Below are 18,503 nucleotides of genomic sequence, written 5' to 3' on the forward strand. Positions count from 1 at the left end.
TTGTGAAGTGAAATGAAACTGGTGGGATCCTCCTTTTGACTCCCCTCTTTGTTAGAGAGCTGGTGGATATTAAAAGCGATGTACTTTCATTTTTTCTTCACTTCCCTGGACTAGCTGGGGGAGTCATTGTTCATATTCTTTGCTTAATTTCTCAAAGCTATTAATATCATTAATCAATTATCTTCTCTAGCTAAGTGAGCATAAGGAAACAATGAGATAGGGCATGTTTTACATATATAAAAATATGACTTACTTGTTGATGCAACTTAAAAAAAAAACAATTTGTGCTTCTTTACGTGATGAAGATGCAAAGCTGATTCATGGCATTAATGCATACTGTATCCATTAAGCATGATACAGAAAATGTTAAATCGCAGAAAAAGAAACACCAGTCGCACGTGTTTTACATCGGATATATTTAGCAGTGAGCATTGTAGCCTCTTTGACACAAAAACCTACTTTCCAGGTTGGAGTGATAAATATTTCAAAAGACTGAAAATGAGCTGAGCAGAAAAAAGTAAGCGGAAGAGCAGGACAGCACGACTGAGAGCAAGTGGAAGAGCGCCGCATCTTAGATTGACAGTGTAAGAAGTAGAGGGGGAGATGTTTCCTAGTTTTTATCATGCAGTAGAGAAAATAAAACGAGTCTTAAACTCAAGATGGAAGCTTTTCTGGTTACAGCCAGAAGCCGAACAGCGTGATGTGAACCTTGATCAATTTTAAGTAACTTTGGTTTTTTTAGGCTGTAATGAGAAACAGCACACATAGAAATTGTGCTAAATCCACATCATTGCAAAACAACCATTTGATTTCCATACATTTTGTTCAATTTTTACTCATTGATCAAACAATGTCAAATATCACAGCTCTAAGACGGTCAGGCCAGTTGGTGACATACGGTTTGTCACGAAAACAAAAAGCCCACATGTTAGTTCTTTAAAAGCTATCTGAGCAATTTTGTCTAAATGACACCCATACAACTACGTACCACAGTTTCAAACAAACATGACTGAAAGGTTCAAACAAGCTGATTCAATGGAGTTTCTTTTCTCAGCATTCGTTGGAATATCTCCTATTGTAAAAAGTCAACACTGCCTAGCCAGAAGACCTGCACAATACACTGAATTGCAGTCTTCATTAAAATATTTGTGAGAAACAAACAAACAAACAAAAAAAACAAAGAAAAAAATGTTGTAAGGACAATTTGTGTAACACTGCAAAGAACTGCATGGATGCAAATTCAGCAGCACCCATTCACCCTCTTGTTGTCAGCAGCGTTTGTCGGGCGGATGAACTCCTATTGCTCTTGATGCTCAGCCTGTAGGCGTGCAGATGCAAAAGTTCACAGAGAGTGATAGTAAAAGGTGATGATGGAAAAGCAAAGTGAGAAACACGTGGGTTAAAACCAGCCGCTATCATCATACCAGCTATGTAACATTGTCCATGTCTTCTACTGCAAAATCCCAATCTGTTTTTTTTGTTTGTTTTGTTTTGTTTTGTTTTGTTCTTGTTGTTCTTGACATTTGTTCAACAAATCGCAGAACAATTTCACGACCTACTATAAACAAAAGATGTAAACTATACAGCAGGTCATTGGCTTTTTTTTTTTTTTGTAATTAGCTGAAAAATAAAGCTTCTGATTTGCTGTTTATAGTGGTCTTGGTTAAAATAATGACCCTCTTATTTATATATAATTTTCATATAATGACTTTCTGTTTAGAATATTTGAACATGAATTTTCCTCTTGTTCAATGATGGGTGGAGGTAGGCACCAATCCCCGACTCTGTAAAGCGCCAGATCTCAAAGTCCCACTGGACAAAAGCACAAGCCCCCCACTGACCGACGGTCAGCCAGAAAGCCTACAGTGATATTTGCATAGTATGAGCCCAAAGTGAGTGGATGAAAATGTGTTGTGACTGGCGTAACGTGCTTCATAGGTGAGGTAGGTAATGATTGACAGACTATACTGTGCAGGGACTAAGATCAAGTGCAATGCAAAACAAAACTTTTCAACAAATGGTTTCCTCAATAAATGCTAACTTATATTATGTATATGGATTTTACCTGTTTAAACATGCAAACTAAAGAGGATGAAAGGGGATGGACTTCTGTTATTTGGGGGGGGGGGTTACAAAAGAATTTTGTTCTTCAGGGGTTTAACTTCCCTGATATGCTTTGCTGATGCCTCTGCACACATAATAAATATGCTTTGGACTGTAAATCCCAAAAGCAGAATTACTTTTTTTTTTACTGCATTGATTCAATTAATAAATTGCTTTCAGAGCTTGGCACCAAACATTTTTCATAGCTCACCATTTAAATTAAATATTTAAATAACTTTTTGCTCATGCTCAACAGTTTGTATTTTATTTATGACATTTCACCGCCCTGCTAAAGCAGTCACACCCCTTAAACACTTATGCATTTTGTTGTGTCACAACTATAAACTTCTATAGATTTAAGTGGACTTTTGAAGGGGAAAGTAAGTAAAAATGGTTCAATTAAAAAAAGGTGGTTTGCATTTGTATTCAACTTACTTAGTTACCTCTCAATAAAAGATAATCTGCAATTGATGTGGTGTAATAATTCACTTACTCTTTTCACATGCAGCAGCTGTGATGTTGTCTCAGGTGTAAAACCCAAAGCAACATCTTAATCCTATAATACACTAAGCAGTGCCTCTCATCTGATCTCTTTTCATTCCCGTGTCATCTCATTATTCCTTATCCCCTTTATTGCAAACACATTTAGTTCCTGATGCTGGTTATTCAATCTGACAAGAAATGACCACATCACTGTTGCACTGATGCAACGTAGCCGTGTTTACAAAGCGTTTGCCACTGCAATGCTCCTTCACAGCACGCGGAAAATCAAACAAATGACCAACAAAAGCTGGGATAAAAATGGCAACCGTACCACGAGAACCGAGTGCTAAAACTTCGTGTCTCGCCAGATCCGTGCGCGTTATGTAACCGTAGACTGCAAAAACAGACCCGCTCCAGTGATGCCAACAATACTTGCCTTCTTATCCCTTTTCAACTTGGTACTCTGCACTTTCCTTTCAAATTTATTGGCTCTAGCCAATTGCAGCGAGGAGAGTGCTTAATGCCTAAATCATTTTTAGACAGAACTCTGGATGGTGTTCAGAGGCGAGTCGTGAAGCACTGAAAAGTGGCCAAATTAAAAGCTTTGCCATAGCCGACGCCACTTAAACAGAACACACTCGTGTGTTCTCCAGTGTTACACACCTGTACGCCCATTCATTTTTCTGTATTTTCTTGTACTAAACTCTAAACGTTACAGCAGGTCAGGCTGTCTGGTTAAGATAACCTAAACACTTGGCTGTCACTATTCTCATCATACTGTCTGCATTTTCCAGCCTAAATCATAGTGATCACACCCCTTGAACATTTCGTTCATGTTTCTGATCTACACCATTCCACTGTAGCTCTGCCTGTAGGTTTGGGTTGTTATCTAACAGGCTTTCATCCAGGAGAAGACCGTATTTAGCTCTGTGAATACTTTGGGATCACACTGACTCAGAGTTGAGCGATGTTGGGAACTCAACCTCTGTCAAATTGCAAAGGTATGAAAAGCTAATGATCTGTGAGCATGCAGTCTTGCTTCTGTCCCCAACCCAAAAATCCTGGGACACTAGATGACACAGTGTCCACTGCACTGAAGGACAAGGCGCCGGAAAGCTAAAGGACACACAAACTGTTTAGAAAGAGTTGATCATGAAGTGACTGCTGTGTTAAATTTACAAATAGAGGTAACACAAGACCCAAGGAGGTCCTTTGCTGTTGAAGAAGGGGTAGAACTGACTGTAGCTCACTTGTTCAGCCAATACAGACCGACCCGAGACACGCTAGAATGAAGTGAAAAGAAAAAAAAAATCAATGAGCGCATCACATGACAGAGTCAGGGGAAAGGCTGCTGCCCCATTATCATTATCATCATCATCGTCGTCGTCGTCGTCAAACTTGTCTCCTTTCCTCAACATCCGGCTAAATTAGGTCCAGCCAAGCTTTGATCTTCATCGTGGCCTTACTCGGCTGCAGTATATGACCTCTTCTACGTGACTGTGTTGCTGCGCGGCTTGTTACTCACAGAATCACTCGCGTTTTTACGCAGCTGCTCTTCCTCTCCTCCCAGCTCCGCGGCGGGATCCACCACCAGCTTCTCGAAGCACGGCGAACCGAGAGAGGAGCTCTTCTGCTGGCACATCATCAGCTGGGACACGGGGAGTTTGGGGCTCCCGTGGGCCGTCAGCTCCGGTTTGCTGCCTGTGGCCCCAGAAGATGTCCCCAGAGCCTGACTGTCGGAGCTCATCTCTGAGGTCGCGTCGCCTCCGCCGGCGGCGAGCTTGTCTCTTTCGAAAGGAGCCGGAGTGGAGCAGCATAAGTTCGGCTGCGATGACGAAAACACCCGGTCCAGCTGTTTCTTTTTCCTCCTGAACATCCACAAGCCGGACTCCTTCTTGGTGCCCTCCGCTCCTCCACCTCCTCCGGCTCCGCGGCGCTCCGAGCCCAGCTTCGGACTGAGCCACGGCTTGGTTTTCTCCTGGAAATTCTTCCACATCCTCCGCTGGTAGGACATGGACTCCTGGCCCCGGCCGGAGCCTCCGGGTTTTGGTGATTTTTGCTCCATGGTGCCAGTGCAGCAGCCACCCAGCCTGAGCACAGTCTGTAGCTGGATCGGACGGGTGTCACAGCCGGGTTGCTGCTGCTGCCGCCGCTGCTGCTGCTTGTGTGCGCTTCAGCCGATAATCAGTTTAGAGCGCCGAGAAGGAGACGCACGCCGTGATGATGAAGTGGCTGCCAGTCCAACGGGGAACCTTGCAGAAAGACTATGCAGACGTTGTAAATTACTGTCACACAGCGCTATAAACGCAACAAACAGGCTGTTTCAACACAAGTTATCTCCTCGGTTGTAAAGTTATAAACGCACTACAGGAATTTTTTTATTTTTTTTTTTAAACCTTTCTGCGTTTGGCTTTGGGTTTCTCTCTCCGCTTTCCCTGGTGTTTAATCAGAGTTAGACCCGCTTGCTTAATTGTTGTATTCAAATACAGGCAGTGCGCCTCCCTCTGGCCAAACCTCTTGACTTGGTCATCGGTATGCTGGCGATTTTGACACACAACAACCCCTAATACCTTGTGGAGAAGCTTTTGATCTACTTTTAAAACCTCCCTTCCTCTCGAACGTTTTTAACACACGCCAGATTAATTGTGGTGATCATGCTTTTGTTTACCTCAGAAAAGCATAATCTCGCTAAAGTTTTCTACATTTTGTCAGATAGGAATAAAAAATTGTGGGGCTTTGTGGTCAACACAAAATAGTGCAGTTTTAAAGTGGAAGTGAAGTGACAGACAGTCTTCAAAATTTCTAAAAAAAAAAAAGAAAAAAAGAGGAAATCTGAAAGGTGTGGCATGCCTTTGTACTCAACCAACCCCTTAATCTAAACCTGTCGCTCTGGCTGTATGCCTAAGATTGGTGTTTTACATTTACGTTAAGTAGTCCCCAGTATTTGCAGTCTCTTGCTAACTACGTTTAGCTTTTCCACACCTGCTAAAAAAAAAAGAAAGCGGGGTAATGTTCGCTCTTTTCGTTATCTAGCAGAATAAAAGACACCAAAAGCAGAAAGAACTAACACATTGCAGCAAGATAGCGAGAAAGCTCAGAGAACCCATTGGAGGGCTCCAGATAAATACTGAATGAAATTAATGTTAATACAACTGGATCACTATTACCACCTGCCTGCTGTGTTTCTTGGTCTTCATGTTGCTGTTTGTCCACTAATGTGAAAAGCTTTATACAGAGATTCAATTACACACAACTGGACTCTATAAATTAGTTGAGTCCTGGTTGCACTGGACTCAACGGCTTTGTAATGAAGGGGGCTAAATACAAATTAAGCCTTCTTACTGCTTTTTCTTCCATTATGTGCTGCTTTGTCTTGCTCTATCCAACACATTAAAGAGGAATGGGTGTTTTTGCAAGCCACTATGCACAGCAGAGTGTGATACTTGTCCTATTTAATGACATATTGTTTTGTGCACATCAGCCAAGTGTGGATAGGATTTTTTTTCCCCCCCCACCAATTAGGTCAAGCTTCAGCGAACGTTATCAGCCCACGAGCAGCACCGGTAACCAGGCAGAGCTGAGCGGCCTCGTCTCCTTTGCTGATGCGTATAATAACTCATTACTTCGTCCCTTCTGGCCTTTGTTTCAGCCCTGGTCTGTGTTGCCCCCTCACCAAACACCATAAACACAGAAATAAAAATAAAAAAAAACATAAAGAAATGAAAGTGTATTAATACCTAACCCTAGCATGCATTGCATGTATAAAAAAAGGGGTCAGAGAAGAGCAATTTATCCACAGATCAAGTTCACAAAATGTTAATTCGTTTATCAAAGCCGTGCGACTTTGGCCTCACCTGTGAGAGTGATGATGAAGGATGCCTTGTTCAGCAGGATCTTTGCCTTGAGTCTTGTTGAGGCAAACACAATAAACCTTCAACAGTGGGGTGATTTATAGCACTTTCAAACTCTGATGTGGAACAGACATTTTCCTTTAAAGAGACATTTCCTTAGAAACTTTCGCTTTAACATGGGAGGAGTAGTTGTTAGCTAGATTGTCAGTTTTTCCATATCTTATTCTACAAATTAAAATGCTTTAATTACAAATTCAGACTTGCTTAGATCAATCCTTTTAGTTAAGTAGATGGATTTGTGAGGAAGCGAGCCAAAATGCCCGTCAGCTGCCACAAACGTTTTCACTGAATCAGAATGGAAAACTGACGACTCGGCATTTGGATGGCTCCGCGGTGTAATGATCCCAGTCCTCCGGATAAGAGGCTAATACGCAGCTGCACCCACCTGCAGAACATTTACACAGATATCAAATCCTGGAAATGAGCTGTTTCTCTGACTACAACAGCTTGTAAAAGTAGGAAACGGGACTGTTTGAAATTGAATTAACAGTATCTAATTCATACATTATTTTTCAGTTTCAGTCATCAGCTACAGTTCACAGTCTTTTGGTCCACTCTTCTTTTCAGAATTGAAAAATTCAGCCACGTCAAATGAGAAAAGCAAACTTACAAAAATACAGGAAGCCAGAGTTGAACAAAAATAAACCATAACAAAAAAGCCAGCCAGGAGACACAAGGAGAATATGGGAAAACCAGGGAAATAACTGAAGGATCCAGCAAGGAGTGACTGAGAAAGAGGTGCTAAAGTCCTGGGAGGTTGATTGCTGAAACAATGAACCTGGGCTGATTGCAAGTGTGAGGGGAAAGAGCAGAGGGGAAACTGAGGAGAGAGAGAAAGAGAAAGTGACAAAAGGAGAGTAAACAGGGGATCATAAAATAAAGCAAACCAAACATAGTTAGAGTAACTAAGAATAACTAGACACAAGAAATAAGCATAACAAACTAGAATCACTAAGAAGGACCGAACTAAAGAAAAGCAAGAACAAGACTGATCCAACCAAAATAAGAAACTAACACAAAATGAAACTAGAATCAAATCAAGCTACAAAATGACAAAAGCTCCTAAAATTATGATTCAAAACAGGCACTTTAAAAAAAAATAATTTTCTGTTATTAAAAATTCAGAATAATTGCAGCTGTCGTAATTTGAGATTTCCTTTTTTAAAAGCCACACTTTGTTCACACAAGTCACCAGTTTAGTTTTCAGATCCACCTGTGTCCTAAATTAGATGAGCCCCACTTGTCCACGGATGATTGTTAGGAAATCATTTTGTTAGGTTGGGAACCTTGTGGACAGCGCTGTAAAGCACAGCGATAAAATTAAACTTTAACCCACTGTAGCTACAGGCGCAGTGACACAAGCGTGAGCCGGGACATGAAGACAACCTGAGAGCATGAAAGCCTGCGCACAACGTCTCATTCCATCTTCATTATTCTTCCTGATGGATGGATGCCTTGTTGAATTGAACCATGAGAGGATGGCTTTTCTTCTCAAATGAGTTTTAGTAGACAGTTTGTCTTGATTTGCAACACATGCGTTCCATCATTTTGTTGCCAAAAACACAAAACCTTTCAAATGCAACAATTGCTTTTCTGTTTACATCCCAATGCCTAGAGGGGGTGAGGGGAATGAGGAGCTTGAGCAAGCTTTTCGGGATTAAAGGAGAGGCGGCAGCAGGTCTGCAGACCCTGCACGGCTCCATCCAAGGCAGGTCACTTTCAAGCTGCTGGAGAAAAACCAGCCCGTCATCACACACATCTTCAAACAGCCATGCATGAAGGTACAGGCACAGACATTTTTTTTTTAAGGTAAAAACACTTGTGGTTTAAAAAAATGCATAGCAACATCACTTATTATTTGGGACTGGGATTATTGTTTTGCACATCTTAGATGAGATCTTACATGTGCATCTTCTCTAATCTTCCTGTGTTTAATGTGCAGAGCACCAACACAGAGTCATGCCCACAACCCCCCAGCTGATTTGATTACACCTGATGGAATGGTGCAGTGTCTGAAAAAAAAGAAAAAAAGACGACTTCACTTCTCATCAGCTCCAGATGTATTGTCTGTACAAGCGAAGCACTAACAATATCTCCAACCAGATAAATTAGCTCATAGTGCAAGTGTATTTGACTACTAAATCAGGGTGTTTGGGAACATCATGCTGTGTTCTGATGAGTAGGAAAGCAAAAATTCAATATTCAGCTTTGACACTGCTTTTCACATGGACCATTAACATAATTACAGGTTATCTGGTATTATACAAAAGCCTTCAAGCTGATTAATTCTGCATGTGATGAACTAATAAACCCAGCTCAAATATCTTGTGAATGAACACCGCATGAAAGAGTCAGGGGAAGATCTTGCTCTTTAATGTAAAGCTAATTCAATTTCCACAGTATTTCCTGACAAGCATTTGTCAGAAAATAAGTGTAATGACAAAACTCTGATTTATTTCAATCAATCAAGCAAGCAATCAATTTTATCTAGGAAGCACCCTCAATGTTGCAGGCAGCTCGCTGGAAACGCATAATAAAGGATATTTCTGAACTGGGTTTGAATCGTCCAGGGTCACAGTCTGCAGGTACAAATACCAGAGTTGTGAAGTGAAATGAAACTGGTGGGATCCTCCTTTTTACTCCCCTCTTTGTTAGAGAGCTGGTGGATATTAAAAGCGATGTACTTTCATCTTTTCTTCACTTCCCTGGACTAGCCGGGGGAGTCATAAGTATTTCACCGTAGGTAAGATTTATATATTTCCTTAACAGAAGCTAATAATGATCAAATGATCAAAATCATTTGATAATGATAAGCTTGATTGTGCTGGCTTGTTTTTATTATGAGAAAACATGGAAAACACTGCAAGGTAACCGTACAATATGTGATCTATCCTAAAACTTTGTAAAACAACAATTTTCATAGTAACTGTATTCAAACTGACATGAAATATAGTTGAAATTCAACAGGAAAGTTGTGTTTTTCTTAATTAGGAACATCCGTGACAGGACTTAGGATTAGTTCAATGGCTCTTAAACCAGAAAGAAGAAATGAGACTCACAGAATGAAGAAGCACTTTTAGGATCTTCTCAAGTTCGCCACCATGTTGTCAGTGATGGAGTCAGAGTCTTAGGCAAGTCCATCGCAACAGCAGTAGTTGGAAAAAAAATCTCCAGCAGCAGGGGTAGATGAGATCCAACCTAAAATGCCAAAGGTTCTGGATATTGTGGGTCTGTCATGGTTGACGTCCTTCTTCAGTGTTTGTGGAGGACAACACCTATAGTCAAGGGCGGCCGCAGAGGATGTTCAGGAAGGACTGTGGTTCTCAAAGGAGACTTTGATCGATTCTGGATCAAAGTCAGAATTAGGATTAGGAGGAGCACTGTGGTTTTTATTGTTTTGTTTTATTGTTATTTTGCGGATCTGCAGACGGCTTGCAGCCACGTCTCTTAAGGTACGGTAATTGACGGGGGGAAATCCAATTCTTCTACAAAGAAAAACAAGAGCTGTGTCCACATTTTGGCACAGAGTCAAGTTTGCTCAGAGTGCAGAGTGGTCTCAAGGGGGGGGGGGGGCACTTGCCTCGGATCCTGTTGTAGTGTTGATGGACAGTGTTCATGGCATAATCCTGGAAAGAAGAACCTCAGAGTGTCATTTTGCATTTTGCAGATAATATGGTTCCTTTGGGGTCTTCAAGCCATGACCTTCGGCATCTGCTGGAGTGTTGTACAGACCGGTGTGAAGACGCTGGGACAAGAAGGAGCTCCATTAAGTCTGAACCCATGGCTCTCGACTGAAGAAAGGTGGCCTGTCTCTCTCTGTTTCTTCTTCAAGAGGATAAAATGAAGTTTCCTGGTGTCATGTTCACATGAGCTGGGATGATGAAGATGGATAAACAGAACATGGCCACGCCCGCAGTGATGTGGCAGTTGCTCCAGTTTGTTGAGCTGAAGAAAGATCTGAATAAAACTAAATAAATAAAGCTCTCAGTTTTAACTGCAGGTCTATGTTTTGGACCTTCCCTCTGATCCTGAACTACGGATTGTGGCGAGAATAAGATCCAGCACACAAGCAACAGTAATGAGATTCCTCTCTTGGGTAGCTGGGCTCCGCCTCACAGATAGGAGCAGGAGCTTTGCTGTTTGGGGTTGAAAGGATCTGCAACCATCTGATGGATGGATGTGAAAAAGGAAAGAAAAACTAACATATCTCTTACAGTAGCTTCTATTGATAAGTAGTATAATTTTTTTCATCCAATATAATTTCACGGACATCTTGGTTTACACCTGAGCTGCGTTTTGAGCAGTGAGAGCCCAGGTGGAACCTTATCAAACAAAGCTGATAACCTGTGCTGCAATAAAAGAAGCAGTAGAACTGACCTATTTCATTTAATGATCTTTTGCAAGTTGTCCATAACAATTTAAGTGGGCTGGGGGCAAGTAGTGTTTGATTAACTGCACTGCTCGGTGCATGGACGTATTGCAACAGTGTGCAGGGAAATAACCCAAATTTACAACCAGACATTTCAGTTATTAGCTGCAGATGTAATATCCTGATATTATCGCACACAGCGAGAGTTGATAAACTGAGCGTTGAAGCCTATGCAAGAGTAATTACCTCATTAAAACAAGAATTGGAAGGAAGGAAGCTGTAATTTACTGCTGATAGTGGATCAGGCAGTTCACGCCCATCTCTCCAACATCATTCCAGTATAGCTTAGAGGCTAAATATTGCATAAGAGTCTGTAAACGAATTCAAACTGAATTGGAAATGGATTATTTTTGTTGTGTTTGCTCTTTTTGTGAATTGGCAATATACTGTATTATTTAAGTGAAGCCACAGTGAGCTAAGCTGATTTGTTTTTGTTGCCTGTCGGTGCCTTGTCTTAACTTTGTGTGCTTCATGGTCATGTTTCCCTTCTGTTCACACCTTGCCTTCTCTCCCTCCCATCCCTCTGTTCTCATTTAGTTCTCTCCCACCAGCTGTTCTTGCTTTTCTCTCCATCATCTCAGGTGTGATGGCAACGTCGGCAAGCTGAGCGCTGACGTGAGCTCGGGGGAGCAGCAGATGATTAGATTGCTGGAGGAAATGGCAGAACTCAAAATAGGTGTTGAAGCGCACTGCTTCGAGAACTTTAGTCCAAGGTGGGAGGAAAGAAAAATGCATGCTGAGTTTGGTGGATTTGACGTAAAGCAGCAGGTTAATGAAAACACCTGCAGCTACAGTGACAAAAACTATTGAGCGAGGTCTGTAAGCAACTAAAGCTATATGTGCTTTGACATATTTCAGTGTATAGTTTTATATATACACATATATATCCTAATTATTTGCAACATGCAATTGTAGCAATGTCACTGTAGCCCAATTCTGAGTCCTAACAGCAGCTGTGATGCCCTTGAAACAGCTGTGCATGTCATTTTGCTCCAAACCAGAGCATCACTGCAATTTTACACTTGACTGTAATTCATTTCTTAAATTTTTTTCAGATAAGATCATTTTCAATGCTTCATAACCTCCCTCGCATAAACAGCGCATGGGCATACTTGATTTGTTACCTCTCTGAACTGGTGAGGCTGCTGCTGTTTCAATTAGCATCACCAGCAGATCCGTTTTTAATGTGTTTATCTTATTAACATCATCTGACCGGATTATTGCTGCAGATATGTTGACTTGCTGCCATTTAGCTCAGAGCAACACTTTGCCTAAGTACAGCCCTCAAGACACTGTTGGAGTGGCAGTTCAGTGTGAGTCATGCATTAGCCACATAACAAGCTGACCCCTTCCCGAACACATGCGGCAACAAGGCTTTCTAGTTCACACGACTCCATTGGTTAGCATCATCTCTGACCAGCGTAATGTTTGGTCACCTCTAGACCAGAGCATGTCGGCTTTACACTGAAGCTAATTTAAGTTTTGTTTTGTTTTGTTTTACCTGTTAGTTGACTTCTGGTAAAAACCTGAATTTGAACACTTGTGTTGGGTTATTAAATAATAATACCTGTGGTGATCATCAACTAAGTGTGAAGGAAGAAGATGGTTTATGAAGCAGAGAACAAAATCTCAAACAATTTGAACAATAAAATGTTAAAAACGTTTTTTTTTTTTTTTTTTGCCTTACTCTTCATATCCCGCTGATTCTATATGAGTCGCCATGTCTGTCTGGTTCAACGTACAAATATTCTCAGTGTATAAAACGCCTGAGCCTGAGTATAATCATTGAGCTCAAAGTGATTTATGCTTGTTGTATAAATGAAATGTCATTAGGTGTTTGCATCTAGTGCTGGATTGTCCAGGGGGAAACCACAATGTGACAGGATGCAAAATATGGGATTGGTTTCAGTAATTTATCCTGGAGAAGATGTCTTATCAGCTACACAACACAGCCTGGATAAATGCAGTCAGGCGTGACAAAGTCCTCCTAAATAGCTTTCGTACGATCCTTTTATTTTTGAAGACCTATATCAGAAAAAGGGTCAAATCCAGGATTAAGATCCATAATGTGCGTCATGTCCTAATGTTTCCCATCACTTTAATGAATCTGAAGGCCAGTGCAGCAGCCTCCTCACGCACTCCCACAATGATTCAGTCAACACTCAGGTCATTCCACAGGGTGGCACATCTCTGTGATGACAGCACATTAACTCTTGACCAATGGTCACCCATGTGCCATAAAATAAATGAAAATACAGAGAAAGTGGGTCACTGCCATTACTCCTTGCTCTAACTGACCACAGGGATGCTACAGGGGCGTGCTTAGCCTGACTCAGCAGAAAATAAAAACAATTAAGGTCCTCTCTGATATTAGACCCTGCACATTTTCAAACTGCGGTGTAGGGACATGGCTGAAACCCACGGTTTCATTCAGCGTTGTGATTAGGTGAATCATGCTTTCTGCAGGGACAGGTGGGATAGTTTCAGACGGATGATCCAGGCCCGCTGTGGCCAATCAGATGGGCTGAACTGCATCAGGATCTGCAGCTGCTCAAACAGGCATAAAACAAAGGTGGCTGATCACTGCTGGCAACTTGCTGTCACTACTGCACAAACATATACATGCAGGATGTTGTTTGCGTTTAACGTAAAGGGAATGAAGAAACAGCAGAAAGAGAACTTTGTGGATAACAGGAAGAAAAAGAGAGTCACTATTATTTCTTTACACTTCAAAAATATTGTTGTAGTCTGTGTAAATGAGAAAATTTGAATTTTGTTTATTTAAAATGTATGTGGAAAGAAAAAAGATAAACAATCCTTAAACTATGAAAGTGGAACAGAAAAAAAGCTAAGTATTATCAGTCCTAAAAGTCGCTTTTAGAACTGATGTGGTGATTTTTTTTTCTATTACTAAGCAGTAAGATATTTCCGATTACTGTTAAAACACGATAATATAAAAACCAGGTCTGCCGAAACCCGGGATCGAACCAGGGACCTTTAGATCTTCAGTCTAACGCTCTCCCAACTGAGCTATTTCGGCAACGTGCCCACATTCGGCTCACCACATAGCAAAGGGGTCTATATACCTCGTGCACTGGGAAAGCAATGTTTATTGTCAGAAGACGTGCCAAAGACGACACTTTTCTGTGAAGTGTCAGACAGAAAGCTCTCTTTCTGTCCGTCGCAACTCTGCCGACTACAAGCAGCAAGCACACATGTGATTTTGTTATTATTTCACCCCCCCCCTCCTCTGAGGCAGCAGTTTACACACTGGGATGGTGGGATTATTTTCAGTTCTTTTAAATCGAAACTAACAGAACCGAAAGTAAATGTTGTTTGGTTGACTGGCTGCGACTTAAAACAGACGGTAAGTTCACATAAATAAAGAAAATGTTTCGCGTTTCATTTGAGAGCTTTGTAAAGGGCTGAGATTGGCTAAGACGTTGCAGACACCGGAATTTATTTTTTATTATCTACCGAAAAAACAATAACAATTTATGTTATAACGTATGACAGCTGGGCCATGGAGGATATAAATAGTATGGAAACTAAATAGATAGTAAATGGGCTATGTTTGCGACAACGATTCTACAGGCTTCTTCTTCAATATTATGAGGAAGCAACTCTGTACAAAGTGTGTTCTTTATAGCTGGACAGCAACTTAGACTGTGTCAAATGTAAGGCGATAATAACCAAACTCAAAACAAACAATTGCTCTGTAACTTTCTTGTACTCAATGTTTTAAACAGGTCACAATGTCAGTTCAGTTCTCTGGATGGGAGGTGGTGGACGATGGTGCCTGCTTTCCTGGTGTGACGCTGGCGCCCGCACAGAAGCCTCAGAACAAGGGCATCTACAAAATGTTTCACGGAACCAGCATTGCCAGTGCACGGGCCATCATTGCTGGTGGATTCCAGCCGTCGTCCAGTGGCATGCTGGGAAAGGGCGTGTACATGAGCAGGGATGTGAAGAAGGCCTCTAACTATCCCCTTCTGAGTAACTCTAGCGACCGTGTGATTTTTGAGCTGCGTGTTCGTGTAGGCCGTGTCAAGCGTATTGACAAGGACAACCATCCTTTGCAGTACACCTGGAGCAGCCATGGCTACCACACCGCTTGGGTACCCCCCAACTGTGGTATGAAATCTGTGCCCAGCGGCCTGGAGGAGGACTGTGTGTTTGACCCTAAAAGGGTGACAGTTGTGGGCATCGCAAAAGCACCAACCACCGCAATAGAAAAGGAGCTTCAGCAGCTTCTCGACAAATCGTCTAAACAACCCAAGGGAAGAGCTGGTCACCATAAAGATGTTTGTCCCCTGTGCAAGAGGAAGACCCAACAAGGAGCTCATCACATCAAGCAGAAGTGCTGGAAATGTGGTCAAGACATCTGCATTCTCACGTCCAAGCACTTCTGTCAAAGGAAACCTTGAGAGAAGCTGTGGGAGGAAAGAAAACATGAAGTTGAATGACAGTAAAATCAATCTTATTATTATTATTGTTATGAATTATTATTGTTATTATTATTGTTATGAATAGGCTGACAAAAAAAAAGTTTATAATAATCATCTTCAGAGAAACCTGTCAGTCTTACTGAAAACCAGTCATTTGTTTTCAATATGATCAAACCTGAAAAATAGTCTGATTATGTTTTTATATGAGATCCTCACTTCATCCAGGTTTTACTCTGATATGAATATTTACAGTGACGTAAAGACATCTACTGCTAAATATGAACTTGAACAAGTGACAAAATAATAACAACAAATTTGCTTGTAGATTATTCACACACATGTATTCTGTCCTACTTCTGATGACTGTCATCCCTCTTGTCTCTAAGATACTCACACATCTTCACCTGCTCAGTGTAATACAAGCAAAGTGGATGTGTACAGTACAAGTTAAATTTCATTAAATGACAAAAAAGATGCACTTATTTCTTTTGACTGCTTGTGAGATCATTCCTATGAGCAAATTAATTATAAAATATTTTCTTAAACATTTATCTTGAAAATTTTCTCACAGCATCCATTTTTCCACTGCTGGTCTAAGTAAAATAATAAAAAATAGTTTAGGATTTTGGCTTTTTCTCCAAAGATTACTATGAATTATTATGTTAAAAACATGAATGCTTCACAATTGTTTTCGTACTAATAAAAATCCCAGAAGTATGAAATGCCTCCAGTTCACATTTAGCTCCTTATGAAATTATAAAATAATTTAAAAATATTGTGTGCATAGTGTATAACTTCATCTAATGAAACTGCACACTATACTAGACCCCAGCAACCTCGAGCGGACTTGTGTATAAATATGAAAAATGTGGAAGTGCTGCTTATCTTAAATGGAAATTAAACAGTCCGTCCAACAAATTCCCTCGAAGTCATAAAATACGCTTGTGGCCCGTACGGGGATCGAACCCGCGACCTTGGCGTTATTAGCACCACGCTCTAACCAACTGAGCTAACCGGCCTTGAGAAACACAGCTGTGATTCCGTGTATATCAACAAATCACATGTGTCATTCTTTTTATTGGTAAATCGAAACTTGGAAGGCGGTGTAACTCCACTAGGCATGCTTACAAGACAGAAAGTGAAAGGTATTCAACTCTCAGTGAAGTGACAACTCTTCTCATCGACGGTACGTTTTAAACCTAAAAAAAAAGAAGACAGATACATGTAGTGACTAAAGGATACGACAGCAGTGAGTTTGTAGAGCTTATATATGTGCAACGATAAAATATAGCTGACGCAGTTTGTCATTTTATAAGTCGGTTGGATTTCACTTCCTTATTGCTATATGTGCAAAGACCTAAGTGTTCACATATCACTTTAGCTTTTCACCGACGTTTTACTTGATTATTTTGTATGTTTTTATTCATGGCCCTGCCATACAAAGACTTCTTAAAGAAAAGGTCACGCCTGAAACTCTACACAGCTCTCACATTTATTAAAAAAACATAGCGGTTAAGACACTCCTTTTTCATAGAGATATAGACCAATAACACATATTTTCGGTATTAAAACGATAGCCTGTACGATCAGGCATAGCATTATGACCAGGTCACTAATGCTGTGTTGATCTACTACACACTGTGGAAACAAAGGTTCCTGTTTCCAAGAGGAACCTTGGCCTGCTGAAGCAGCAGTAGGTATTCTGGGTTAACAGAAGAACCGTAATGGACACCTTAACTGTTCTGTCATTATTTGACCTCTACCTGTCATAATTAGGCCCTTCTCAAACTTGCTTATATGTATATTTCCCCTGGTTTTAACACTTCAACTTTGACGACTGAATATTAACTTGTGTCTTGATATATTCCACCTACAAAGTGTAATGGTCAGGATTTTATAACGTTATTCCTAAATTCTGCATCTTAAAACAGTTGACAGCAAAGCGTCGACATTCAGCCTTTCGTGATTGCTTATTCCTTTCACAGGTGCCGATACTATCAGAACGTGACGCTCCACCACTACTGAGTCAGGATGTCACTGCAGTTCTTTGGCTGGGAGGTGACCTATGACGATGACTCTCCTCGTCTGGAGCTGGGGGCCTCGCAAGAACCCAAAGACCGGGGCGTCTACACCATGTACCACGGCACCACTGTTGCCAATGCGCGTCTCATCATTGCCAATGGCTTTAAGCAGTCAACCAAGGGCATGCTGGGGAACGGTGTGTATGTAAGTCGTGACAGAAAGAAGGCAGAACGTTATCCACTTAACATTAACGCTGCAGATCGCGTGGTGCTGAAGCTGCACGTGCGCGTTGGCCACGTCAAACGCATAGACAAGGACAACCATCCAATGCAGTACACCTGGAGCACGCAAGGCTACGACACAGCTTGGGTACCCCCCAACTGTGGCATGAAAGCTGTGCCCAGCGGCCTGGAGGAGGACTGTGTGTTTGACCCAAGCAGAATAACGGTCGTGGACATTGCTCAGGCTCCAAACACAGACCTGGAGCCACTTAAACAGCTTGTCGCCAACAGTCTCATAAAGCCCAAAGCTGCAGCTGGCAGTGGGGCTGCTGCAGCTGATTGTTCACTGTGCAACAGGAAACTACAGCAGAATTCTGCACATGTCAAGCAAACGTGCTGGGGATGTGGGCAAAACATTTGCACACTAATGACCAAACATGTCTGTACAGTCAGGATTTAAGAGGAACTTAAATCTGATGGGGTCAATTCACTTAATCCAGTGAAGTGCCGGGAAACAAACTGAATGTAACTTAGGACAATAGACGTTTCTCAGGATACCAATGTTCTTTGGAAACAGCCTGGTTTCTTCTTTTTCTTCCACAAAGAACTGTGATGTGCCGTAATGTGCATCAACTTAAGCCAAACTTTATGATAATTTTACCGCTATGTTTTATTATATATGAAATAGCTTTAATAGGATCATGTGTTGGTGTCAACAGAAGACAATCTACGATGAGCAAAGTGTCTTTATTTCATAATTGCATGTTGTTTGGACTTTACTTAAAAAAAACTGACTTCATAGCCATAATGCAAAAAAAATAAAATAAATGAAATAAAATAATGCGAATGAATCAATAATTTTGATTTCAGATTCATCATGCCTTAC

At 41.2% G+C, this 18,503-nt stretch overlaps 2 protein-coding genes and 2 non-coding genes across 8 annotated transcripts in view; 1 reads left to right on the forward strand and 3 right to left on the reverse strand.

The window, feature by feature from the left end:
* The window catches only part of mctp1a (multiple C2 domains, transmembrane 1a), a 139,040-nt gene extending 133,273 nt beyond the window's left edge, over positions 1-5,767 (reverse strand). The window contains exon 1 of one of the 5 annotated variants that reach the window (XM_016677008.1): positions 4,112-5,767. In XM_016677008.1, coding sequence (XP_016532494.1) covers positions 4,112-4,651 — 540 coding nt within the window. In that variant the 5' untranslated portion in view covers positions 4,652-5,767. The remainder of the gene's footprint in view (positions 1-4,111) is intronic. The other 4 variants (XM_016677000.1, XM_016676986.1, XM_016676989.1 and 1 more) reach the window with 4 other exon arrangements.
* Positions 5,768-8,359: 2,592 nt separating this feature from the next.
* On the forward strand, positions 8,360-18,492 carry LOC103147083 (uncharacterized). The gene is made up of 3 exons (XM_016678431.1): positions 8,360-13,498; positions 14,676-15,349; positions 17,405-18,492. Exons 1-3 carry the CDS (start codon positions 13,418-13,420, stop codon positions 18,075-18,077), a joined length of 1,428 nt encoding a protein of 475 aa, XP_016533917.1. The 5' UTR covers positions 8,360-13,417; the 3' UTR covers positions 18,078-18,492.
* On the reverse strand, positions 13,894-13,966 carry trnaf-gaa (transfer RNA phenylalanine (anticodon GAA)). Its single transcript has one exon. It is a non-coding gene; the product is annotated as a tRNA-Phe (tRNA).
* On the reverse strand, positions 16,320-16,393 carry trnai-aau (transfer RNA isoleucine (anticodon AAU)). Its single transcript has one exon. It is a non-coding gene; the product is annotated as a tRNA-Ile (tRNA).
* Positions 18,493-18,503: the final 11 nt, after the last annotated feature.

This window comes from Poecilia formosa, unplaced genomic scaffold (genome assembly GCF_000485575.1).
Source record: "Poecilia formosa unplaced genomic scaffold, Poecilia_formosa-5.1.2 Scaffold5, whole genome shotgun sequence".
NCBI lineage: Eukaryota > Metazoa > Chordata > Actinopteri > Cyprinodontiformes > Poeciliidae > Poecilia > Poecilia formosa.

Bases quoted from the DNA above. Each gene is read 5' to 3' on its own strand.
- LOC103147083 (XM_016678431.1), top strand. From the start codon at position 13,418: ATGATCCAGGCCCGCTGTGGCCAATCAGATGGGCTGAACTGCATCAGG. The intron at 13,499-14,675 runs GTGGCTGATCAC...TGTTTTAAACAG, and splicing joins CAAACAGGCATAAAACAAAG to GTCACAATGTCAGTTCAGTT. The intron at 15,350-17,404 runs TTGAGAGAAGCT...CTACTGAGTCAG, and splicing joins CACTTCTGTCAAAGGAAACC to GATGTCACTGCAGTTCTTTG.